At 38.7% G+C, this 27,217-nt stretch overlaps 1 protein-coding gene across 1 annotated transcript in view; it reads left to right on the top strand.

Moving 5' to 3' along the window:
• The window catches only part of DNAH8 (dynein axonemal heavy chain 8), a 332,077-nt gene that overhangs the window by 179,980 nt on the left and 124,880 nt on the right, over positions 1-27,217 (top strand). The window contains exons 56-65 of the mRNA XM_044930509.2: positions 1,449-1,662; positions 6,643-6,752; positions 12,035-12,198; positions 14,250-14,442; positions 15,810-15,932; positions 17,633-17,763; positions 21,123-21,276; positions 22,282-22,446; positions 24,115-24,341; positions 26,892-27,010. Of these exons, the coding sequence (XP_044786444.2) occupies positions 1,449-1,662; positions 6,643-6,752; positions 12,035-12,198; positions 14,250-14,442; positions 15,810-15,932; positions 17,633-17,763; positions 21,123-21,276; positions 22,282-22,446; positions 24,115-24,341; positions 26,892-27,010 (1,600 nt within the window). The remainder of the gene's footprint in view (positions 1-1,448; positions 1,663-6,642; positions 6,753-12,034; positions 12,199-14,249; positions 14,443-15,809; positions 15,933-17,632; positions 17,764-21,122; positions 21,277-22,281; positions 22,447-24,114; positions 24,342-26,891; positions 27,011-27,217) is intronic.

Here is a 27,217-nt window from a genome sequence, read left to right as displayed (position 1 = left end):
TCCATCTCAAGAAATAGCAACTTCGCATTCAGCCTGTCTTCAAACTATACGGAAGTCTTGACCACTACTCATCACTCCATTGCTAAAGCCTGGTGCAAGCTGCCATCTCTCTTCTTGATGATTACACACATCTCCTCATTGTCTCTCCTTTTCCCTTGTGCCTCTCAAGCTATCTGCATATCAGTAACCAATTAAAACACGTGTCAGATTGTGACACACTCCTCTGCTCAAAATTCTCCCCGGAGATGCGTAGCATATAAACGCCAAAATCGTCCCCGTGATCCAAAGACCCTACACTGATCTCATCTTCCCATGAATCTCCTCCAGCCACATTTACTGATTCTTATACACACTGAATGTAACATTTACTCAGAGCCTCTTCATCTGCTGTTTCCTCTGCCTGGAATGCCTTTCCCCTAGATATATGAATGGTTAGCTTTCTCACTTTCTTCAAGTTTTTGGTTATATGTCTTATGAGATGAAGTCTTTCCTGCTTCCACATTCAGTTGCATCCATGAGCACTGCCTGTTTCCTTTCTCTGCTCATTTTCTCTAAAGGACTTATAACATACATATATATACATACATACATACATACAGGTGGGCACATGTATGTTTTGTCTCCACCACAAGAAGGTATGCTTCATGAAGACAGGGATTTTTGTCTATGTTTCAACAGGGCCAGACACAGAGTAGCCATTCATTAAATGTTGAATGAAAGAGTGTTGTATTTGAAGGGCTTGTATGTCATCTGTTCAGAGATGCCCAGTAGGAATTTGGATGTACAAGTGTGGAGTTTGGAAGAGAATCTGAAGCTTGAGTTACAGAGTTGAGATTCTTTAGGATATACAGTTGAGATAGAAACAGAAAAGGAATAGAGAAGAGCCAAGGATGGGAGCCTGTATAAAGATTACAGCTGAGGGATGAGTGGAGAAGAATGTCTTAGAAAGTGATCCAGGGTCTCAAGATGAGCCTTGGAAGAACCAAACCTCTAGAACTAAGAGAGGAAAAAAATTCAATACAGCGGGAATGTTAGCAGTGGCATAGGTTGTAGAGAAGAAAGCTGGGGATATAAAATCCAATACCAAAACAGTTAGGAGTAAAAGTATCCCATAATCTGATTTAAGGTATTTTGAAAAGTTGAATGTAAAATGTGAAAGATATGTGTAGTAAAACTTGTAACTTTGAGAACTCTTGTAATTGTACCAAATATTCTGTAATTCCTTTATCTAAATTTATCAAAGTGGTAAAGAGTGCTTTGGATTTGCACCAGGTTTAGAGTTCGTGGGTGGTACAATTTAAGTTAAATTGCCTTGAAGGCAACATTCACAAACACTTCATTGAAAAGAGCTGAGCATTTTTTTTTTATGTCATCTGTACTATTTTATAGGAAATTTGGAGAAAAATGGTAGTGATGTGTTACTAAAATATCACTGTTTAAAATTCCAGATAACTAACGAGATTGTGCGACAGATGATGGAGATGGAAGGAATGTACAGCTTGGATAAGCCTGGAGACTTCACCACTATTGTTGATGTACAGCTCATAGCAGCAATGATCCATCCTGGAGGCGGTCGAAACGATATTCCGCAACGTTTAAAAAGACAATTTACTGTGTTTAATTGCACATTGCCTTCAAACGCTTCAATAGACAAAATCTTTGGTATGACAGTTCTTGGTGTTTAATTTCTTATTGCATTACATAATGGACATAAACCACGCAAAACCTTATTTATGAGATAAAAAGGCTCAGTGTGAGGTAGGATTAAGTATCTGAAACGGACAACTAAATGCCAGGAACTAAATACTAAGAAGAATCCTGTTTATAGCCTGTCGTAAGACTCAGGAATATTTAGAAATAGCTTTGTTTAAGGTTAGCTTTAGAGATAAGCAGACCTTTGTGTTCTGGTTTTCTTGACATGATTAATCAGATAAATTTGAGCTAATGAATGACAGCACGTTGATCATGGATTAACGGTATAATACACCAAGTCAAATGCAGCACTTTGCTATGTTAGTGAAAATGATATATTTTTTGGAGTATAACCTTGCATTCTTTATTAAAGAATATGATTCTTTTAAAAATTATAATTCTTTTAAACATTTACAAACATACAAGGCATGTACACACCAGAGTTTATATACATTTCCTTTTCAACTTGAAATTTTCTTTAATAAAGTATAATGAACATCCTTTCAGGTCAGTAGTTATTAATCTAACTCATACTTTTTTAAAATTTGAAAATGATATTTTGACACTAAATTTAGGCTCACACAAACCATTCCATAACAGTTATATACATGAAGACATAAGGGAGACTGTCCCGTTCATATGTGGTCAGTAGTGGTTTGACATAGCAAGCACTATAGATGAGAAAAGAAAATTTTCAAATGGTGCTGGAATATTTAGTAATTCTTATGTGAAAATAATGGAAATTGGACCCCTACCTCACACCAAGCATTATAGTTAATACAGAAGTTTTGAAGATTTAAATATAGAAGGCAACACTGTAAAACATTTGGAAAAAATATTGGAAAATATCTGAATGATCTCTGGGTAGGAAAGAACTTCTCAAATGAGACTCAGAAAGCATAGACCATAAAGGAAGAAAATGATAAATTTGACTAAAATGAAAAGTTTCTGTTCATTCAAAAAGCAACATTAAAAGAGTATTAATAAAATAAAGACAAGTCCCAAAATGGAAGAAAAAAATTTCAACATGTAACAAACAAAGCAAAACACTTAGTAATCTGAATACTTTGAAAATTTCTCTTTTTTTTCTTTTTTTTTTAAATTTTATTTTATTTTTAAACTTTACATAATTGTATTAGTTTTGCCAAACATCAAAATGAATCCGTCACAGGTATTCAGTCAGATAAAAAGCAAACATCCTAATATAAATATGGACCAAAAGTCAGGCACTTTAAGAAGAGAAAACAAGATGACTAATAAACAAATGGTAAACATTAGAAATATGAACATTTCAAACACCAGGGAAAGCCATTTATAATCACTAGATTTGCAAAAATGAAAAATTCTGACCAAAATATCAGGCATTGGTGAAAATGTGAAGCAAGTGAGACTCTCCCCTGCTAGTGGGAGTATAAATTGCCACAAGCTCTTGATAATGACTGGACATTATTACTGGTTGTAGAATGTGTGCACACCCACCGCCATTCCACTTCCAAGTATATGCCAGTTCATCATTTTCTTCCTTTAGGGTGATGCTTTCGGAATCTCATGTAAGAAGTCCTTTCCTACCTAGAGGTCATATAGATATTTGCCTATGTTTCCTTCCAAATGTTACATAGTTTTGGCTTCCATATTTGAGCTCTTAATCCATCTGTAGTTGATTTTGCACATGTGCGCCACAAGACTTACACAAGAAGGTTCATAGAATAGTGTTCATGACAGCAAAAACCGTGTAGTAGCCCAAATGTGTATCAACAGTGAAGTCAGATAAGTACACTGTGGTGTGGGCATACATGCTGTGCTCTGCAGCTGTGAATGTGACCAAAGTCAGCTACATGCTTCAAAATAGATGAAGCCAAGAATTACAACATTAAGGGGAAAAAGCAGGTCACAGAGGAACCTATAACATAATCCCATTAAATTGAATTTCAAAAATTAAAGTTAAGAGAAAGGGGTTAAAGTTCAAGAAAATAAGTGGCAGAGCTGTTTTGGGGAAAGCAAGTTGCTGATTCTCACGAAGTCAAAGCAGTGGGCTACCCCTGGAGGGAGGAGGGATTGGACAAAAGAGACTTCTGATGTGCTGGGGCGTTGTGGTACTCCCCCAGTCTACTGGTCTGTATGTGAGTGTTTGCTTACTTGTTAAACTATTTTGTACAGTCTTTGATATGGTTAATATTGAAAATGAGATATAGAAACACACTAGAAACAGGCTCAGAGAAGTGAAATAATTGCCCAGTTATGTGGTGCTGATCCTGCTCTCTGGGGCTTCCAAGCGGCATTAGTGGTAAAGAACCCACCTGCCAATGCAGGAGATCCAGGTTTGATCCCTAGGTTGGGAAGATCCCCTGGAGGAGGGCATGGCAACGCACTCCAGTATTCTTGCCTGGAGAATCCCATGGACAGAGGAGCCCAGTGGGCTACAGTCCATAGGGTCGCAAAGAGTTGGACACGACTGAAGTGACTTAGCACACACACATGATCCTGTTTTCTGATTCCTGACCCCATACATCTTATATAACACATTTGTGCTACATGAAGCTGAAAATCTAGAATCAGAGGACTTCAGAAAGCAAAGAGGCCTTATAGGCGTCTAGCAGAACCAACCATGATTTTGGACCATTTCATGTTCCCTCAAGGCTGCCCTTCTTTGGTCTATGTGAACAAAACCCAGATTCTTGGGCTGCCCCGCCCTTTGCAAACCTGCTATGTGTCTCTGGGCAAATATTCATACTCATTTTCCTCTGAAAATACCATGCTCAGTACTGAACATAAAGCTCAACACTGAGTCTCACTGGCACGAAGTAAGGTTAAATCTGTTTTTGCAGTCTAACACCAAACCCACTTTGAGACTTTAGAAACAGTCTATAGATATACAACACAGTCATTCCTGAGGGTGATCATGTCAGATTGTCACTGGGCTGGGTGTTTCCTAGGAACCGTTACATAACCACTCAGGCCAGGGTGTTGCTGATTGCATGCAGGTCAGGAGATGGGGGTCCTGACATTCTACTAATGTCAACAACCAATTCATGTGACCTGGAACATTTGCTTTACTTATCTGTACCTCCTCTCCTCATCTATAAGACGAGGAAATAGTTCTTTTCTAGCTCTTCTACTCTTCACTGTGACGGCTGCTTTATGGGTTCCAGAGCCAAGTTTCCTTTAGGTCCAAACCTTAGATCCACCCACGTACAAGCTGGGTGATCTTGGGTAAGTTAGTAAACTCATATTAAAATGAGAATAATAATACCTTCTGTCCATCCATGTTGTTGCAAATGGCAAGTCATGTCAGACAGAGAAGGACAAATACCTATGGTCTCACTTATATGTGGACTCTGGGAAATAAAACAAATTAGCAAACAAAACAAAATAGAAACAGACTCATGGATACAGAGATCAACTTGGTGGTTGCCAGAAGGGATAAGAATGGAAGGATTAGTGAAATAGGTGAAGGGGATTCAGAGGTACAAACTTTCAGTTATAAAATAAATTAGTCCTAGGGATATAATATACAGAAATATAGTCAATAATATAGTAATAGTTTTGCATGGCGACAGAGGGTTATTAGGCTTACTGTGGTGATCACTTCTTTAACTGAGGTATAGTTGATTTACAATGTTGCGTTAGTTCCAGGTGTACAGCAAAGTGATTCAGTTGTACATATGTATATATCCTTTTTTTTTTTTCAGATTCTTTTCCCTTATAGGTGATTACAAAATGTTGAGTATAGTTCTCTATGCTATACAGTGGGTCCTTGTTCATTATCTATTTCATATATAATGCTGCTAAGTCACTTCAGTCGTGTCTGACTCTGTGCGACCCCATAGATGGCAGCCCACCAGGCTCCCCCGTCCCTGGGATTCTCCAGGCAAGAACACTGGAGTGGGTTGCCATTTCCTTCTCCAATGCAGGAAAGTGGAAAGTGAAAGTGAAGTCACTCAGTCGTGTCCAACTCTTAGCGACCCCATGGACTGCAGCCCACCAGGCTCCTCCATCCATGGGATTTTCCAGGCAAGAGTACTGGAGTGGGGTGCCATCATATATAATAGTAATGTGTATATGGTAATCCCAGACTCCTAGTTTATCCCCCTCTTTTCCCTTTGGAAACCTTAACTTTATTTTCTATGTGTGTGGGTCTGTTTTGTAAGTTCATCTGTATTATTTTTTTTTTTTAGATTCCCTATATAAGAGATATGATGTTTGTCTTTGTTATTGTATGGTAATCTCTAGGTCCATCCATGTTGCTGCAGATGGCATTACTTCATTCTTTTTGATGGCTGAGCCATATTCCATTGTCCATATGTAGCACATCTTTATCTATTCATCTGTCAATGGACATTTAGATAGCTTCCATGTCTTGGCTATTGTCTGTAGTGCTGCCGTGAACACTGGGTGTGTGTATCCTTTCACATTACGGTTTCTCCAGATACATGCTCAGGAGTTGGGTAGCTGAATCACATGGTAGCTCTGCTTTCAGTTTTTAAAGGAACCTCCATGCTGGTCTCCATAGTGGCTGTACCAGCTTACATTCCCAGGAAGTATAAGAGGGCTCCCCTACACCCTCTACAGCATTTATTGTTTGAGGACTTTTTCATAACAGCCATTCTGATCAGTGTGATGTTTTGAATGTTGAATTACTACATTGTACACCTGAAAATACCAGAATGGTGTGTGTTGACCATATTTCAATAAAAAATAAGTAAAGTGGGAATAATAATAATACCTACCTCAGATTCTTTCTCATAGGATGTTGGGAAAATTAAAAGGGTGAATACATATAAAATACTTATCAGTGCATACTAAGCTTTGCTGGTCCCACTGCTGACTCCCAGTCTTAGCTGATTCTTTGAGAGAAATTCTTCATACCTTGTAATGATTTATTCACTGGGATAAACATGTACTTTGTGATCTTGAAGTAAGCTTGTACTTTCAATCTTGTTTATTTTTCAGGAGTTATTGGCTGTGGGTATTTTGATTCTTGCAGAAGGTTCAAACCTGAAATATGTGAGATGATTTTGAATTTGGTTTCAGCGAGCAGAGTGCTGTGGCAGTGGACTAAGGTACAAAATCGTCCGTTATCAGTAATCAGGAAAAAAAATAGTCACTAGTTTTTCAGTCTAGTTCTCACCTTGTGGCTCAGGAAGTTCTCATCACATATTGGGTAGTAGTGTTTTTTCGGGAAAAGACAAATTAGGGGCTCGAATAGATTTATGACACCTTTTCCTTCCAGGGAGCAAATATTCTGACTGAATGATGCTTTCCATATGTATGAGATATTACTGTAAACCAGACATTGCATTCAAGATAAAGTAGAATTTTGCTGAAATGAGAACATTGCTTTCCTACTTGTTTCTCTGATTTGTAACTCTTTATGCCTGTCTTCCCCTCCCCACCCCCAAGAACCAAACTGTGTCAGACACTCAGATGTTCACTGAGTGACTACATGGATTTCCAGATATTCTTAGCTAGTCAGGACTTAAAGTCCAACTTGTGGGTTCCTCTGAGGTGAAGCATGAATTGGTAAATGAATACAATATACTTAATAAAGTAGTCTAGATTTTACTACAGAGATCAATGCCCTAAGTAAAACTCAGGGAGTGTTAGCTGTCACCAGATGTCTGAAGGTAGACTCATGAAAAAGTAATTAAAGATAGGTCAGAGATTTAAAAAAAAAAAAAAAACACAAAAAAATAGCATTGATATATGTGCTAAAAAAAAAGTGGTGAAGGAGATGAGGATTACTTGTCATAGTTCATACGTTCGTTTGGCCATTTACGCACATCTGGACAGAAGCTGATGTCCTGGGGAAACCTGGAGTGTGGCAGCCTCTCAGACCCCTGGGTGGACTGGGGGGTTTCTTCTGTGTAGCCCCACTGCTGTGACCATTTCTTTGCATGGGGCCTGCTCCAGACTGGAGTTTCAGAATGTCTGAATGTCTGAGATAATTCTCTGTCATAAGATCCATCTTTTTCCAGTGGGACTGTTGTTCAATTTAACATGCCCTTGTACATATTTTTCTGGAAGGCTTTGGTCTTCCTGGTATCTTTCCATCAAAGCTTCTTTTATGAGTGTTAATCAGTTCCACTTCCTCACCTTTCTTTATCTTTTTAACACGTTTTGCACAAGTTCTCATTTCCACTGCTCTCATCAAGGTCATCAAAGGCCACAATCTTACCAAACCCAGAGGCTGATTTTGTCTTCCTCTGACTTGACCCTTTAGTGGCATTTGATGATCCCTCTAAACACATTCTTGGCTTCAGAGAGGCCTCATGATTCTTACCTCACTGGCTGCCTTCTCTAAGTCCCCACTCTCCCCCTCCTCTAAGTACTGTGGTACACCTGATCTCCATCCTGGAACCTCATCTCTGCCTCCATTATTACCCAGGTAGCCTCATCCAGCTTCGTGGCTTTAAACACCATCTCTGGGCTGATGACTTCAAAATCAATACCTCCATCCCAGGCCTCTCTCCTCAACTCCAGACTTGTTTCTAATGGGCTTACTTAGTAGACACCACCACTTTGATATCTAGTAACGATCTCAAAGTTAACGTGTCTCTATCAGACTTCCGTATCTTAATTATCCTGCTTCTCAGGCTAAAACACAGGACTCCATCCTTGATTTCTCTCTTATTCCCTACATCCGGGCCATCAGCAAATCTTAGTAAGCAGGCTTTCAAAATAGTATATCCAGAAGTTGAGTGCTTACTGCCACCTGACTGTGATCATCCTGATAGATGTTTCCATTCCCTGCCCTCTAGACCAGGCAGCAGCTTCCTAAACAGTCTCCTTGTCCTCCTAGAATCTGTTCTTTACATGGTCCTAAAAATGCTTTTTTAAAAGTACGTCAGAGATCATTATTCCCTTTGTTTTAAAAGATATTCTTTTAAAAAAAATAGATAATGCTACTTCTCCATTTTATTTATTTATTTTTGGACCCATAGTGCAGGCATATGAGATCTCAGTCCCCTGACCAGGGATCGAACCCGTATCCCCCACAGTGGAAGCATGGCGTCTTAAGCACTGGACCACCAGGGAAGTTGCTCCTTACTCAATCTTAAAATCACCAGTAGATTCCCAGTTACACTGCAGTGAAACATTCCACCTGCCCTCTGCTCTGTCAACCTGAGTTGGCCCCTGCTCACCGCTCAGTAGCTCAGTGGTAAAGAATCCACCTTCATTGCAGGAGACACAGGTTTGATACCTGGTTGGGAAGATCCCCTGGAGTAGAAAATGGTAACCCACTCCAGTATTCTTGCTGGGAAAATCCCATAGATAGAGGAGCCTGACAGGCTACAGTCCATAGAGTCGCAAAGAGTTGGACACGACTGAGCCACTGAACATACATAAACACCCTTCTTCCCTCCCATTGTTCTTCTCCAGCCACACTGCCCTTCTCACTGTTTCTTTAACACCCCCAAGTTTTTATGCTTCTGGACCTTTGTACTTTGCTTGACTCTTCTCATCATCTTACCATCAGAGGGGCTTTCTTAGATGATTTTCTCTAAAATAACTGTCCATGACCCCATTACAGGCCTTATCTGTCTCCTGATCCTTCATTTGTTCTTACTATGACTTTTATCATGATTATATGTCTCTCTGTTAGTTTATATTTGTTTCCTATTTATCACCAGGCTCTCCCACTTGAATAGGCCCCTGATGGCAGCAGATTTAGCTGTCCTATTTACTATGATATCTTGGTAAAGGTCGTGGGAGATACTCAGAAATAGTCATAAAAAAATGAATGAATCTTCCTCCTCTCCCCAGCCTCAAATAAGCAGACTTCTTTGCATCTTTTCTTCAAATTTCCCATTTTCACAAAGCACTCTTTTAATCCATTCATGCCTAGTCTATCTCTTCACTTTTATATTACTTTACATAGCTTTAAAGGAGAAGCAGATGAGAAAAAAAGAAGTTGACAAAAATTAAAAGAAGGTGTTGAAAGATGAGGTAAGAAGCAGATTAATAATAAGAAAGAATAGGGTAAGAAGGGACTTCGTGTAATTCCCCCTAATGGTTGCTTAAGTTGCCAACAGCTGCCGTCAACTGCAGTCTTTTACAGGAAAGAAAAAAAGTAATGTTCACATAGCCTCATCCCTTTATTTGTGCATATTTGTAATATAAGTGCCTCCTTTACATTTTGGTGAGTAGTATGAACATTTTAGCTTGGAATGGAACTGAAGGCAAAGAGGGAGAGTGAAAGGTGATTGCTAATATATCATTTCACTTTATTCCATCTTCATTTGCTACCTGCTGTTTTTAACTTGCACTGTGAATTAGCCTGTAGAAATTACTCTGTAAACTCAATAGGGTAATTTTTCAATACAGAAAGGGCATATCCCATGAATAAGTGCTAAAGTAAGCATTTACTTTCCTGAATTACTCATATGGAAAGTTGGCTTTATATTTCCAGAGTTCTCATTGTTTCACTTACAAAATGATGCTGGTGGTATCAATTACAATCTTTACACTTGGGCAGCAATACTTCCCACACCTAATGCCTCAAATTTATCCCTTAACTGGTACCTCTTTGTATAAGAATGTAGAAGGTGTCATATTATAGCTTTGCCTATTTGGATTTAGAAGTGGGTAGAAATAATAAGTAACTTAGTGTTCAAACAAACAAGCAAAACCCACAAAAACTACCAAGTAATTATAGCTGCATATCATACTTGCCTGCCAATTCTACTGAGGATATAGAGATATAAGAAAGCATATTGACTGAGTTTGGATCCATAAGTGAAATCTAGATTATGATAAACAAATGTATTTGTGGAAATCTAAATGCACTCAGGACCTTAATCAAAGCAACCTATAAAAGATGGTTTTTCTTGACTTTAGACATGAACTTTCATTATTCTTAACCAAATGACCACCAGCTCACAATCAGTTTTTTTGTTATGACATATTTCCATTTTGACGTAGGGTCACAACAAACTGGAAAATTCTTAAAGAGATGGGAATACCAGACCGCCTTATCTTCCTCTTGAGAAACCTGTATGCAGGTCAAGAAGCAACAGTTAGAACTGGACATGGAATAACAGACTGGTTCAAAATTGGGAAAGGAGTACATCAAGGCTGTGTATTGTCACCCTGCTTATTTAACTTATATGCAGAGTACATCAGAGAAATACTGGGCTGGAGGAAGCACAAGCTGGAATCAAGTTTGCCGGGAGAAATATCACTAACCTCAGATATGCAGATGATGCCACCCTTATGGCAAAAAGCAAAGAGGAACTAAACAGCCTCTTGATGAAAGTAAAAGAGGAGAGTAAAAAAGCTTGTTTAAAACTCACCGTGAAAAAACCAAGATCATGGCATCCAGTCCCATCACTTCATGACAAATAGATGGGAAAACAGTGGAAACAGTGGCAGACTTTATTTTTTTGGGCTCCAAAATCACTGTAGACGGTGACTGAAGCCATGAAATTAAAAGACGCTTGCTCCTTGGAAGAAAAGCTGTGACAAACCTAGTCAGTGTATTAAAAAGCAGAGACATCACTTTGCCAACAAAGGTCCTTATAGTCAAGGCTATGGTTTTTCCAGTAGTCATTTATGGGTGTGAGAGTTGAACCATAAAGAAGGCTGAGCACCAAAGAATTGATGCCTTCTAACTGTAGTGCTAAAGAAGATTCTTGAGAGTCCCTTGTTCAGCAAGGAGATCAAACCAGTCAATCCTAAAGGAGATCAATCCAGAATATTCATTGAAAGGACTGACGCTGAAGCTGAAGCTCCAATGCTTTGGCCACCTGATGTGAAGAGCTGACTCACTGGAAAAGACCCTGATGCTGGAAAAGACTGAGGGCAAGAGGAAAAGGAGGCGACAAAGGATGAGATGGTTGGATGGCATCATTGACTCAATGGACATGAGTCTAAGCAAACTCTGGGAAATAGTGAAGGACAGGGAAGCCTAGCCTGCTACAGTCCATGGGGTCACAAAGAGTCGAACACAACTGAGCGACTGAACAACAATAACAACAATTTCTATAGACACACTAATAAGGTTAATAATGATTAGGAATGCTTATTCTTACAATTCACAGTTTTTAAAAACTCAAGGAACAATGGCTTGATCAAAGTCAACTCATGGGGCTAGAACAAAAGTTGGAATCTGCATCTAGTGCATTATCTTGAGTCCATCCTATTCAAAGCATTATGGCCTTTTATCTTTTGGTTTATTTATGATGTGTTTATTCCATAAATACTGTAACAAAAATATAAACTTAATTTATTTGCCCAGTCTATTTTATATAAAATTGGAACTTTGAAATAAAATCATTCTAAAAGATTTTTAGTTTTATCTTGAATTGAAATTGAAGAGTGTTACTTTTTCTCTCAACTCTAGGTGAAGATGCTGCCTACTCCTTCTAAATTTCATTACATTTTCAATCTGCGAGATCTTTCCAGAATTTGGCAAGGAATGTTAACCATAAAAGCTGACGAGTGTGCTTCAGTTCATGTTCTTCTGTCACTTTTCAAACATGAGTGCAACAGAGTAATTGCTGACAGGTGTATATTGCGGTGCTTGAGTTTAAATGTAATATATACATCTGTGTCTCTGTGGGAGAGGGAGGGGGGATGATTAGGGAGAATGGCATTAAAACATGTATAATATCATATAAGAAACGAACTGCCAGTCCAGGTTCGATGCAGGATACAGGAAGCTTGGGGCTGGTGCACTGGGATGACCCAGAGGGATGGTATGGGGAGGGAGGGGGGAGGGGGGGTTCAGGATGGGGAACCCGTGTACACCCGTGGCGGATGCATGTTGATGTATGGCAAAACCAATACAATATTGTAAAGTAAAAAAAATAAATAAAAAATAAAATAAATTTCTATTTTACCAAAAAAAAAAAAAATAAATGTAATATATAAGCAGTTTATACTACTAGATTAACTCCTGCATTATCTACTCAAATAAGTAGAATATTTTCTTAAATTGCTCTGAGGCTTATGACACATGGATGTTATTTCCCACCTGCTGGTCACCTTGAAAAAACACTCCACCAATTTCCTTGAGTATTATTTCAATAAGACATTTTAAAAATATGCCCACATTATCGGTGTGTTGACAGTATTCAGAGGCAAATTTTAGTTATGTATAGTTTCTAAAAAAAACTTGAAAGAGCTTGTAGTGAGAGCTCTGTTGCATGGTGACATTTGGTACATAAATGAAGTCATCTAAGTCATCTTTCTGAGGCTCTGTTCACTCGTCTATAAAACATGACGGTAATGCTGGTCTTGTTGTTTAGTCACTAGGTCACAGCTGACTCTTTTGCAACCCCATGGACTGTAGCCCATCCGGTTCCTCTGTCCATGGGATTTCCCAGGCAAGAATACTAGAGTGGGTTGCCATTTCCTTCTCCAGGGGAATCTTCCTGAGCCAAGGAATTGAACCTGTGTCTCCTGCATTGGCAGGTGGATTCTTTACCGCTGAGCCACCAGAGAAACCCAGTGCTGTTCTTACAAAGCTGTAAAGGACCTACTATAATGTCTCACATAAAGTGGCCTCTGTCAAATATTAGTCCCACTCCTTCCTCCCTTCCCACTCTGATGTTATAAGTGTGAAAAGAACCTTCATACACTGGGTGCACACAGACCCAGAAAGAGGATGCTCATCCACTACTGCTTGTCAAATTCTCCTCTTCTGTCACAAGTTTCAGGGATCTTGGGCCTCACCCAAGGGACTTACCTGTTTTGTTAAAGAAAAAAATCAATCACACTTGTTAAAACAATAAGACACTCACCCTTTATTCAACACTATTGTGATAGATGTAGGGACTATACAGTGAGGTTTTGCAGTAGGGCTGAGAAATGGGCTCAACTCTGAATACAAGCAGGGAAAAGTGGAAATTTATAATGGGGGAACAAGACGGGGGAGTTTGGATGGGAAATTACTAAGAGGAAATAAGGGGGTTATGGGAGGATTCTGCCTAAACTCGGAGAAGGCAACGGCAACCCACTCCAGTACTCTTGCCTGGACAATCCCATGGACGGAGGAGCCTGGTAGTCTGCAGCCCATGGGGTCGCAAAGAGTCAGACACGACTGAGCATCTTCACTTTCACTTTTCACTTTCATGCATTGGAGAAGGAAATAGCAACCCACTCCAGTGTTCTTGCCTGGAGAATCCCAGGGACGGGGGAGCCTAGTGGGCTGCCGTCTATAGGGTCGCACAGGGTCAGACACGACTGAAGCAACTTTGCAGCAGCAGCTGCCTAAACTGATCTAACGGGATTCTTGCTAAAAATGGGTGATGCAAAGAAGGACATGAGAGTCCAGAATTTCAGGCCTGGTTGGGAAGAGGATTCAGAGGAGCTTGAGTCTGGCCACAGAGAGACACAGTCAGTATTTTCTGTAAGTGACACTGTCAGGGTTATAACTCTCTTGGATGGAGTTCGGTCTGCCTCTGGTCAGAAGGCTGAACATATTGTTTCTGTGTTTTGAGGTAATGGATGTACAGGGTGAGGGCTGAGAAGATGTGGAGAGAGGTGAAAACCATGTTCAGTTAGAACAGATGCCTTCCTAGTTTGCATTTCTTATTCCTGTATTTTTCTTTTAGATTTATAACGCCTGATGATGAGCAGTGGTTTAATACACAACTTGTTCGTTCAGTTGAAGAAAATGTTAGCCCAGATGTGGGGTCATATATTCTTCCTGAGCCATACTTTGTAGATTTTCTCCGTGAGATGCCTGAGCCAACTGGAGATGAACCTGAAGACACCACATTTGAAGTGCCCAAAGTCTATGAGCTGGTATTTTCAGGCTTTTTCGATCACTCATCTAGCTAGATATTTCTCCCTGCACTGGAGTCCTACTTTGGAGTTATTATAACTTCTAAAATAGTTATATGTTGTGTTTCATGTCATCATACACCAAGAGAAATATTTATTTCAAAGAAATTTAGCAGCCGTCCCATTAGAGTCAGGTATAAGACAAGTATGTGTGCAGTTATCTCGATTACTTAATATTGTTTTGAAAGTTCTAGGCAGTGCAACAAAATGACAAGAAGAAAATAGATGTAATTATCAAACGCAAAAGTGTTAGTGCTGACGGATATGATTATCTCAATATAATCCAAGAGATTTTTAAAAATCAGTTCCAACTACTAAGAGTTCAGTTATATGACCAAGTGTGATATAAATCTATAAACTGAATATCCTCTATATTAGCCAATGGGCCAAATCCAGCCTACTGCCTCTTTTTGTCAGATTTGTGAGCTAAGAAGGGTTTTGCATTTTTAAATGGATAGACAAAAAATCAAACAATAATATTGTGTGACACATGAAAATTACACAGAATTCAAATTTCATCGTTCACAAGTAAAGCTGTATTGGAACACAACCAAACCCATTTGTTTATATATTGTCTATGACTGCTTTTGTACTACAAAAGTGGATTTGAATGACCATATGGGCCACAAAGTCTAAAATATTTACTATCTTGCCCTTTATAGAAAAAGGATTGCCATCTCTTTCCAATAATCCCAAGACAGGAAATACAACGTAAAAGTATTTCATTCAGTTAGCAATAAATATGTAAAACATCTAGGAATAAATGTGATAAAACTTTACTTGGTTAAATGGCAACACATTGTTTTCCATAAGTTAATGTATAGATTTAATGACGCTTGAAGCAAGACTCCAGAGAGATTTTTTTTAAACAGGGTCACATAGAGTAATTCTGAAATGCATGTTGGTCAAAGAATTAAATGGGGAGCAACCATTTGCAAAAGAAATAAGTGAATATTGATTTCAGAATAATTTGACTACATACACAATGTAAAATTTCTATATATTTTAAAAGCTCCATAAGCACTGTTAAGAAGCAAATAAAAACTGAGAAATACATTTGTTATATTACAGCCTTACTTAACATGGACAGTAGTTGGTGCTGGGATTCCTAAAGGAAAAGGTTAAGAATAATTTCATATTGGAAACCAACCAGTTAGGTTTCAGGATCTGAAAATGGAAATAACTAAAAGTCAATTCATTCATGACAAATTTTGGAAATCCATTAGGTTTAACTTTTTTTTTTAAGAATTACTTGTGAATATGTTTGCAATTATAGCATTCTGGAATTTTGGATCTTAAATATTATTTTTCTCTCTCCCCACTCTAAGGTACCATCCTTTGAATTTCTGTCTGAAAAACTCCAGTTTTACCAGAGACAGTTCAATGAGATCATTAGAGGAACATCTCTTGATCTGGTGTTTTTTAAAGATGCAATGACTCATCTTATTAAGGTTCTCACTATTGATTGTTTACTGATATAAATAGATAATGTAAAAGCTTAGTGAATTTCACAGATAAACTTTTTTAGAGAATACACATATAGTATCTGATAGTTAATAGAAGAGAATCTATAGGTTAAGTCAGTTCACTCTCTCACAAAACAAAGGCTTAATCAGGAACCCCTTATTTGAATCCATCTATATGACAGCAAATGTTTTTCAAGGGCAAACTGATGGGTTTTGTATTCGACTCGCTGAGTCAAAGAGTTTTACCTTTTTAGACAGTAAGCTGGAGAACCCTATGAAAAAAATATTCCCTCAAACTATGTTTTGGGAGGAAAAGTTGATGTGTTTAAAAATGCCGATTTCATGATTGACTTACAGACTATGGGGAAAAGGAAAATGTGGGTATACAGGACTGATAAACATAGGAACCAACTGGAGGCATCACCTAAAAGGAGTATGGCTTGGATCCAGGTGGGAAAGGCTGCAGGAAGGAGTTGTTTGACTATGTAATTTATAGATATAAAAAGAGTTTCTCCAACAAATTGGAGTAGGAAGGTTTCATAAAGAGGAGACAGTTAACTCTATTTATAATAGAATTGTCTCCTGCAAAATTGGTGAATTTACATTCATCTATTCAACAATTAATAATTATTATTTTAAAAAATGTTTACTTATTTATTTAGGCCATGTTGGCTCTTAGTTGTGGCACGTGGGCTCTTTCATCATGGCACATGGACTCCCTGCTTGTGGTGCATGGGCTTAGTTGTTCTGAGGCATGTGGGACCTTAGTTTCCAGACCAGGGACTGAACCTGAATTCCTTGCATTGCGAGGCAGATTCCCAACCACTAGACCACCAGGGAAGTCCCAACAAATAATTATTGAGTACCCACAGTGGCTTGGTCTTAGGGACCTGGTACCCTGTTCTAGGTGCAAAGCCACATAAGTGATTAATGTATTTAAATATAATAGTAGATTAGACACATATCAAGGTGTCTGCCCCCTGTAAAACTTGGATTTAAAAAAATTCTTTGTTGTGGTGAGAAATGAATTTAATGATCCATCTAGATTTTCTTCTAATCAGTGGTATTAATGTAAAAGACAGCTTTTAAGCAATGTCTCCAACTGACCCGCATAAGATTCAAACCACAGTTTGGGCCTTATCCTCTCTGTGAGGAAATCTCCTTAGAAAAGCAACACAAGGCTAAAGGCTGTTTCCCTAAGTTTTTTCTACAGATGTTTCCATGCCTCCATTGTAAATAGAATTTTGATACTTTTAAAAAATTTTCGCTGGCAGAGATATGGTAGAGGTAGCATTTGTTGTAGAGCTAAGTAGCATTTGTTTTCTGCTTAAGTCAGTGTGTTAGACTGATGATAATAAGCAAACAGTTCTAAACTGCTCCCTGCAGATTGGGAAGAGCAGTTCCATTACTCGTTGAGTCTGAAAATAATAAAATTACACACACAGAGAGAAAATCATTTTAAAATAGGAGATAGGAAAGCCAATTTGCACTCTTTTTCATGATGTAAATATAGATGGGCAATGAAAGAACTGGAATTGAATAAATCAATATGAACCCTTGTACATTAAATGAGAAAGTCTAATGTAGTCTCGAAGCATGTGGTCAAACCTTGGACCCATTTATTGCAAGCAGATGTAAACAGCTGAATTCTATTTTCAAATATATACTATTTTATTTCAAAACAGATTTCACGAATAATCCGAACATCATGTGGAAATGCGTTGCTTGTGGGTGTTGGTGGTTCAGGAAAACAAAGTCTTTCAAGATTGGCCTCTTTTATAGCTGGATATCAAATATTCCAGATAACATTAACCAGGTAAGATAAAATGAAACACGCCAATATGTTTTTTTCTCTATTGTTGATTTCACTGGAGTGAAATCTTTGCTTAAAAAAATTACATATATAATTATGACTGATTTGTGTTGTTGTATGTGAAGAAAGCTGAGTCCTGAAGAATTGATGCTTTTGAACTGTGGTGTTGGAGAAGACTCTTGAGAGTCCCTTGGACTGCAAGGAAATGCAACCAGTCCATCCTAAAGGAGATCAGCCCTGGGATTTCTTTGGAAGGAATGATGCTAAAGCTGACACTCCAGTACTTTGGCCACCTCATGCGAAGAGTTGACTCATTGGAAAAGACTCTGATGCTGGGAGGGATTGGGGCAGGAGGAGAAGGGGACGACAGAGGGTGAGATGGCTGGATGGCATCACTCACTCGATGGGCGTGAGTCTGAGTGAACTCCAGGAGTTGGTGATGGACAGGGAGGCCTGGCGTGCTGCGATTCATGGGGTCACAAAGAGTCGGACACGACTGAGGGACTGAACTGAACTGAACTGAACTGATGGCAGAAAGCAATACAACATTGTAAAGCAATTATCCTCCAACTAAAAAATGAAATAAAATAAAATAAAAATTACAGTAGGATTTATCTGCAGGTTCAGTGGTTAAGACTCCATGTTTCTACTGCTGGGGGCAACAGTTTGATCCCTGGTCAGGAAACTGAGATCCTGCATGCTGCCGGGCATAGCCAAATAAACAAAAATAAAAAAGATTACAATAATATCTTGTATTTCTTTTTCAAGTAAACGTTTTTATTTCAGGGTAATATACATTAAAAAAATGTTCACAAATCATGGGTGTCAAAAAGTAAGTACACCTATGTAGTTAGTTCACAGATAAAGAAAGAAAACATCACTAGCACCCAGAAGTACACCTTGGGTCTTGTCCCAGTCACTACCCGCCTAAGGGGAACAATATTCTAACTTCTAAGCCCATTGCTTTACTTGGCCTATTTTTCAGCTTTATGTCACTCAAATCATATGGGGTTTCCTCTTTAGTGCCCAGTTTTTGTTGCTTGCACGGTGTTTGTGAGAGCCATCCATGCGGCTACGTGCAGCAGTAGTTTATTCATTTTTATTGCTGTGGAGCCTTCCATTTTATCACATATTGCCACAGTTTGCTTGTCCATTGTACTGTTGATAAACGTTTGCAGGGTTTTTGTTTTGCAAATACAGCTGTTATGAATATTCCTGCACATGTCTGAGTATACTCCTCGAGATAGAAGTGGTGGGTATAACAATGCAGGGGGAGTGAGGAGAAGAGGCCAGGCAGAGGAGGAAATCTGACGTGGTTTCCAGAAACTCGGGAGGGAGAGAATTAGCCTAAAAATGAGATTAAAGCATGAAGAGTGGTGACTAACCTTTGAGTGGATCAGATGGGGGCAGAAGCCACATTGCTTTAAGGAAGCGAAGAAGCAAATATAAACAAATTTTAAAACTCCTCAAGAGGCTTAGCGATGAAAGAAAGCAGCGAGAGAATCTGGACCTAGAGAGGGTGTGCTGTGATCGTGTCTATATATTGTAAAAGCAATGCCTAACAGTCTACTTAATTTTAAAAAATGAGCAAAACGGCTTTGTGACTTCCTTGACTGGTCAGTGAGAGGGTTGCTCTAACAACACCGGGCACTTCTGAGTAAGGATGCGGACCATGTCGCTCTCACAGGTGCAGCTGCTTCTCAGCAAGCCAACTTACCATTTCCCTTTTTAATGAGTTCTCCCCCTTGGCAATTATTTTGAGGGGATATATCGTCTCTTTTTGATAGTATTCCTTTTGCTGAGGTCTACAAGATTAACTATAATTCCACCCAGAAGGGCTTCACTTCCTCTCCTAATTTAAAAATAAGCTATGACATCTCTTATATGCAGAATCTAAAAAGAAATGATACAGATGAGCTTATTTACAAAACAGACTCTCAGACCTATTAGAGAATGAACTTACGGTTGCCAGGGGGAAGAACGGGAGGAAGGGATAGTTAGGGAGTTGCGGATGAATATGTACACATTGATATGATTAAAATGGATAACCAACAAGGACCTACTGTATAGCATAGGGAACTCTGCTCAATGCTATGTGGCAGCCTGGAGGAAAGGGGAGTTTGGGGGATAGTGGATACATGTATACTCCACCTGAAACTGTCACGGTGTTGTTAATTGGCTATACTCCAATACAAAATAAAAAGGTTAAAAAAATAAAAATAAGCTATTTATACATTTAAGTGTAGTTAAGCTACATCATCTCAAATGCCCATAACAACCTTTACAAATTTGTAATTATCTTCTTTTTGCAGATGAGGAAACAAGCTGTAAAACATGAAGGAACTTTTATAAAACTGCAGGGCAGGCATTTGTACTCTGGTCTTCCTGGTTTTAATGCCAGTAGTCTTTCCATTCAGTTCAGTTCAGTCGCTCAGTCGTGTCCAGCTCTTTGCGACCCCATGAATCACAGCACGCCAGGCCTCCCTGTCCATCACTAGCTCCCGGAGTTCACTCAGACTAACGTCCATCGAGTCAGTGATGCCATCCAGCCATCTCATCCTCTGTCGTCCCCTTCTCCTCCTGCCCCCAATCCCTCCCAGCATCAGACTCTTTCCATTAGACCCTATGAATTACACAGAACTCCCTATTACTTGCACTGTGAAACCGCCTTGAAATAAGGACTTCTTTATAATCCCTTTCATTGGCATCTACCCACGAGGATTTACATGCCACACTTAAGAAAAAATCTGCTTTGTTTTTACACATCATATCACTTCTGGTAGTACATGCATTTAGTAGGAAACAGGGTAAACAAGAAAAACAGAGACCAAGCTCTTCTCTCTTCCGAATCTGTGACCACATAATTATAACATTTCTATTATTTATATCCCATTGCATAACGCATCTCTGAATCTAGTCGCTTAGTGAGATGTGCAAATTACCATTATATGTAATTTATCACTAATTTTACTTATAATTTATCTATACCTTCTTACCAATATAAGCTCATCCAAGTATCTGATTCATTTTAAACATTACATATATATTCACTTGGGCAAAAAACATCTGTTGGCTGAGGACTGTTGGATTGTAGGGAATAAAAGTTCTTTTCCTTGTTCCCAGTTATTCTGTCTGAGTCACTTTTGGTAAATTCCCCACTAACTTCTCAAGCTAGATAAAACCTATTTATTTAGAATGGTAATGTACAGCTGTTTAGCTCTGTGTTTTCTAGCAGGCACTATTAACTTAGAATCTATTGGAGCAGGTGCAGATTATGCTCTAATTATCATGGATTATATTGTGTTTTGAGATAAATGATGACTATATTTTCATTTAAAGCTTTCTGCTCCTTCTCTTCTTAGGTCTTATAATGTGAGTAATCTCACAGATGATTTAAAAGGCTTGTACAAAGTTGCTGGTGCTGATGGCAAAGGCATCACTTTTATCTTTACTGACAACGAAATAAAAGATGAGGCATTTCTAGAATATCTCAACAACCTGCTATCTTCAGGGGAGGTATGTCTCCAAAGTAGAGAAAGAAGTTATATTTAAAAAATGTAAATCTGAATAGAGAAAGCAGCAGTCTTTCAGAAGTGAGGTATTTAGGGACTTCCCTGGTGGCCCAGTGGCTAAGCCTCTGAGCTCCCGATGCAGGGCGCCCAGGATCAATCCCTAGTCAGGGAAGTAGATACCACATGCTGCAACTAGAGATGGCATGCTGCAGCAAAGGTCCTGGATGGCTGCAACTAAGACCTGGCACAGCCAAATAAGTAAATAATAATTATTAAAAAAAGAAGTGAAGCCATTTGGCACACGTTTTTCATTTTAGAAATGATTAACACATGAGCTTCAATAGATTTTTTTGAAGTTTCTGTGAAATTAATGCTGCTTACCTCCAGATATTTTATATGTTTTCTTCCATTTTAAGTATAGTTCCTTATTTGTCTCTTAAATCTTTAGCTTGGTCCTAATTTATCACCATATGTCCCAATGTTTTTATAAATAGTCTAGGTACAGTGGAACAGCCTTATCGATTAGTAATGGAGGATTCCTTCCAAAAGCCCAGTTCTCAGATGCCAGGCAAAGGCCAGCCCCGCGAGCACACCTTGCGTGTGCACTCTTCCCTTCACAGTGATGTGTATGGGTGCTTACTGATGCATGCTCTGGTTAACTATTTTGGAACCACAGTTGAGACTGACTGAATCAGTCAGTCTCAGAACGGAAGGCATCACTGGGCATTTAAAGTGGTGATTGGAATGGTAAACAAGATGGCTTTTTGGTAATAGCTATTTGAGCAAAAGGAAACTTAATTTGCTCCTGATTAAGCTGCTAAATAAAAAGTTGTGCTCTTGTAATTTCTGGCAAGCTAGGGATTTGACTGTAGAGATGCAGGAAAAAATGTGAAAAGAAATGACATGCAGTGGTGGGGGTGGGGGCAACGGGGAAGGACCAGACTTTGGCAGTGCCTTGGCAGTGGGGAACTCTCGAGATACTGAACCCTTTCTTGCCTATTCCTCAAAGATCTCCAATTTGTTTGCACGGGACGAGATGGATGAAATCACCCAAGGGCTGATATCGGTCATGAAAAGGGAGCTCCCTCGCCATCCTCCCACCTTCGATAATCTGTATGAGTACTTCATCTCACGATCAAGGAAGAACTTGCACGTTGTTCTCTGCTTTTCTCCAGTGAGTTTTTACTTGAGTTATTTCTACGTAGGAGGAGTTACTTCCTCGAATGTACTTAGTTCACCTTCTCTGATGAGATGATTTGCTCAGAAATGAACACTTGTTACTTCTTTACTACCACCAATCTCCACTGACCAAAATCATACTAAAGAGTGAAAAAAATTGAGTATACTCATTAGCAATTATTGCATACCCTACAACTTTGATTACCTAGAGACAGAAATTATTTGATTTTAAGGGATTTGGTGATATAGTCTTGTCTAGCTTTAGCTCCAATGTAGTCATACCATCTAGAATGTCCCTGATGTAGGTTTGAATGTCTCTCACTCACTGTGCTATCCAGTATCGTAACCATTAGCCATGTGTGGCCGTTTGATTTTTGATCAGTTAAAATTAAGTAAAAATGAAAATTCAATTTCTCAGTCCCATAAGCTTCATTTCAAATATTCAATAGCTGCACATGGCTAGCATACTATACAAAGCACACATATAGATCCTTTCCATCATCATAGAAAATTCTGTTGGGCAGTTCTGCTCTTGGAGGTGGGGGAGGTGGCTCACTAACTTATAGGACATCTTGCTTAATTTTTAGGTAGTCTAATAGCCAGAAAGGTCTTCTTTACAAACGGTGGAATTTTGTCTCTTGACTCTTCACCTGTGATTTCATTTGTCCTGTAAAGTGAATCCAATCCCTCTCCTGTACTCAGCTCTGCAGATATTTGGGGAAAGTTTCTGCAGACTCCCTAAGTCATTTCTTTTTTAGACCAAACACCTCCCTTTCCTTCTGCAGATCTCACTTGCCCTGGTTCCAGGCCTTTCACTGTCCTGGTCATCTCTCTCTGTAGAAATGTGCTTTGTCAGTTTCCTTTTTTTTTTTTTAATCCATTTTTCCTTTATTGGAACAGATGTTTAATGTCAGATTGTTTAAAATTTTCTTTAAAATTTTCAGTATCAAATTTAGTTTTGTTTTTTTTTGCCTAAGAATCCCTCTTGAGCCTCCCACCCACCTCCTGTCCCGCCCATCTAGGCTGTCACAGCGTGCCAGGCTGGGCTCCCTGTGTTGTGCAGCAGTTTCCCCTGGTGGTCTCTCTTTTACATGGTAGTGTATACATGTCACTGCTACTTTCTCGATTCGTCCTACTCTCCCTTCTCTCACTGTGTCCACAAGTCCATTCTCTATGTCTGCATCTCTATTTCTTCCTTGTAAAGAGGTTCATCAGTACTGTTTATCTAGGTTCTTATATATGTGTTAATATACAATATTTGTTTTTCTCTTTCTGACTTACTTCACTCTATATAACAGGCTATAGATTCATCTACTTCACTACAACTGACTCAAATCCATTCCTTTTTATGACTGAGTAATATTCCGTTGTGTATTTGTAGCACATGGGCAAAGAAGATGTCAGTGTCTTCTTACATGGGAGCTCCTAGAATTGAGCAGATCGAGTCTTAGGAAAGGAAAGAGTGTGGAACTATTACCTCCTTGCACCTGGACACTTCATTTACATATTCATGCAGTCTAAGAAGATGTCTAAAATAATTTGTTGTGTCAGGCTATTGGCTCAGAATATAAAAAGGTCTCTCTGCCTGACTTATAATCCCTCTGTGTTTTTTAATATATAATTTTTTAAAATGTATAATGCTTTTTGACATTTCTGTCGCTAGGTTGGTGAGAAGTTCCGTGCCCGCTCTTTGAAATTTCCGGGCTTGATATCGGGCTGCACCATGGACTGGTTCAGTCGCTGGCCTAGGGAGGCGCTGGTCGCCGTGGCCTCCTATTTCGTTTCAGGCTATAGTATTGTCTGCTCTAGTGACACCAAAAAACAAGTTGTAGAAACAATGGGCCTCTTTCACGACATGGTTTCAGAGAGCTGTGAAAGTTATTTCCAAAGGTAAGTGATGATGCATAAGCGTGACAGCTACAGAAACACAAGGTTCACTCCAAAGAGGAATAAAATGTAACATCCAGTAACACACTCGTCACAGTGATTGAGCTCAAAATCCCAGCTGCTCTTAGATTTTTCCCTTGCTTTGATTTTCTAGTGATTATGTATTAAAATGATGACAAATAATTGAGATTTTAAAATTAACTAGTGTCCATACTTTTAACTACCCCTTTCCCTCTGGGCTTCAAAGTAACAGATACTTAATGAATTATTTTATTTCACTTGCTTAATTTATTTTTTGGAAATGACTTAAAATAATTCATTATAAACTCTTTAAAATTTGTTTCTTATTCAAGTTCATTATTTATTTGGTTAAAGAAGTCCACTGTCCTAAAGCTTCATTATTGCCTTATGCTAAGGGATCATGTATATGCGTCACTTAATCTTGTCTGTGTTTTCATGACAAATAATTATGAAACTAAAGTTTAATTGACAGTAGAAGAGTCCAGTCCCTAAAAGCAGAAATGGCGTTCATGATGTGAAACCTGGTGTTGACAGTTCAAGAATACAGCAGTTTTTTCCAAAGCGTGATAGTCACTGGTATGATTGCTATAAATAAAGGTGGGCCAACATGGTTTCTATAACAGAGCACTTCTTCCTTAGGGTTCATGGATGAGCTTCAGGGGGTGCAGTACCTCCCAGAAAGCCTATTTTTCTTCATGGAGAGTCTTCAGTTCAGTCGCTCAGTTGTGTCCAACTCTTTGCGACCCCATGGACGCATACCAGGTCTCCCTGTCCATCACCAACTCCTGGAGCTTACTCAAACTCATGTCCATTGAGTCAGTGATGCTATGCAACCATCTCATCCTCTGTCATCCCCTTCTCCTCCTGCCTTCTATCTTTCCCAGCATCAGGGTCTTTTCTAAGGAGTCAGTTCTTTGCATCAGGTGGCCAAAGTATTGGAGCTTCAACTTCAGCATCAGTCCTTCCAATGAGTATTCAGGACTGATTTCCTTTAAGATTGACTGGTTGGATCTCCTTGCAGTCCAAGGGACTCTCAAGAGTTTTCTTCAATACCAGAGTTCAAAAGCATCAATTCTTCGGCCCTCAGCTTTCTTTATAGTCCAACTCTCACATCCATACATGATTACTGAAAAAACCATAGCTTTGAGTAGATGGACCTTTGTCATCAAAGTAATGTCTCTGCTTTTTAATATGCTGTCTAGGTTGGTCATAGCTTTTCTTCCAAGGAGCAAGCGTCTTTAATTTCATGGCTGCAGTCACCATCTGCAGTGATTTTGGAGCCCAAGAAAATAAAGTCTGTCACTGTTTCCACTGTTTGCCCATCTATTTGCCATGAAGTAATGGGACCAGATGGAGACTCTGGGTAGCACTTAATTGATTTTCCAAGGGGATCCTATCTCACAAAAACTTGTTTATCCTGTGTCGTTTCCTTTACTTAAAACTGTACATGGACCATCCTCTTAAATAGTTATAGATATCTCCCAGATTCTCTTGGTAAATCTGTGTATATTAATTCTCTTTGTTGGGAAGATTTTCTTTCTGTTTAACTTGAACTCCACCTCTACTGCTGTCAACTTGTGAAGAGAAATTTTTACCTTTGTGCAGCTACAAAAGCCCATGTCTTTAGTTTTGAAAATTTGGTGTATTTTTCAAAGTTTTCATATCCTCTTATTGTAGAAGTTTATTCTGAATGCAATATATATGCATAATATGGGATTTCCCTGGAAGTCCAGTGGTTAAGATTTTGCCTTCCAACGTAGGAGGTGCTGGTTCAATCTCTGATCAGGTAGCTAATAAAAATCCCACATGCCTTGCAGCCAAAAACAGAAGCAGAGTTGTAACAAATTCAATAAAAGGCTTTAAAAATGGCCTGCATAAAAAAAGATATTTATATAATGTTTTACTAATAGTCACATATATGCCAGAGTCCTTTAAAATGCTTTTTAATGTTCAGAACTCCAAAAGTAAAATTTTAATATAAAATAAACTTAATGTAATATAAAAATATGAATTTATAGTATGTGAAGATCTCTTCTTTGACTTCAGTTTCTCCTGTATAAAATTTTTTCCTTTTGCTTGTTTCTATTGTTAAATATAATTATTATACTGAAACTGTAGTGAGTTGGATATTTGAATCAAGTGTGCCTTGATTTCAGGGATAATCCAGAAATTCAGGGGAGAGATTGGCTTTCACCTTTGTAAGCCCACTCATCTCATCTGGGTTTCTAGTGGGGAAAAGGTGTGTAGCAAATATCTGGTGAATGAAAACAGATCTTGGCACAAATTCATTTCAACCACTTATCACTAATATCTGTATAGAACATTAAAGTTTACAAAGTGTGTTTACATATGCTGTTTTATTTTTTGATCTTCACAAAATCCTAGGAGGTGTAGGACAGTGATTCTTTTCTCAGTTTTCCAGAAGAGGAAACAGAAGCCCAGAATGGGAAAAGGGTCAAGTCAAAGAATCAGTTAGAGATATAGTATTCCTGCTGCCTCACCTGAAGGTCTTTTTTTCTGTTCTACTCTCAGATACCGCCGAAGAGCACATGTGACTCCCAAATCTTACCTCTCATTTATAAATGGTTATAAAAACATTTACACTGAAAAGGTGAAATACATTAATGAGCAAGCTGAACGTATGAATATTGGTAAGTGGAACAGAATCTGATCTTTTAGGGCTTGTCTGAAAGAGATCCCAATATTTTGTTTGGTGGACATTGTTGTTTGAAAATGAAATATTTATTTTTCATATTGAAATATTGATTTATAATCAATATTGAAATATTGCTGATAGTAGATTATTTTGACGGATATCTTTATGGGTCTTTTGACCTGTCAGGAAAGTCTGGGCAGAA

Source organism: Bubalus bubalis, chromosome 2, assembly GCF_019923935.1.
Source record: "Bubalus bubalis isolate 160015118507 breed Murrah chromosome 2, NDDB_SH_1, whole genome shotgun sequence".
NCBI lineage: Eukaryota > Metazoa > Chordata > Mammalia > Artiodactyla > Bovidae > Bubalus > Bubalus bubalis.
The sequence above is the reverse complement of the archived record's forward strand: the minus strand, read 5'-3'. Positions and strand labels throughout refer to the sequence as shown.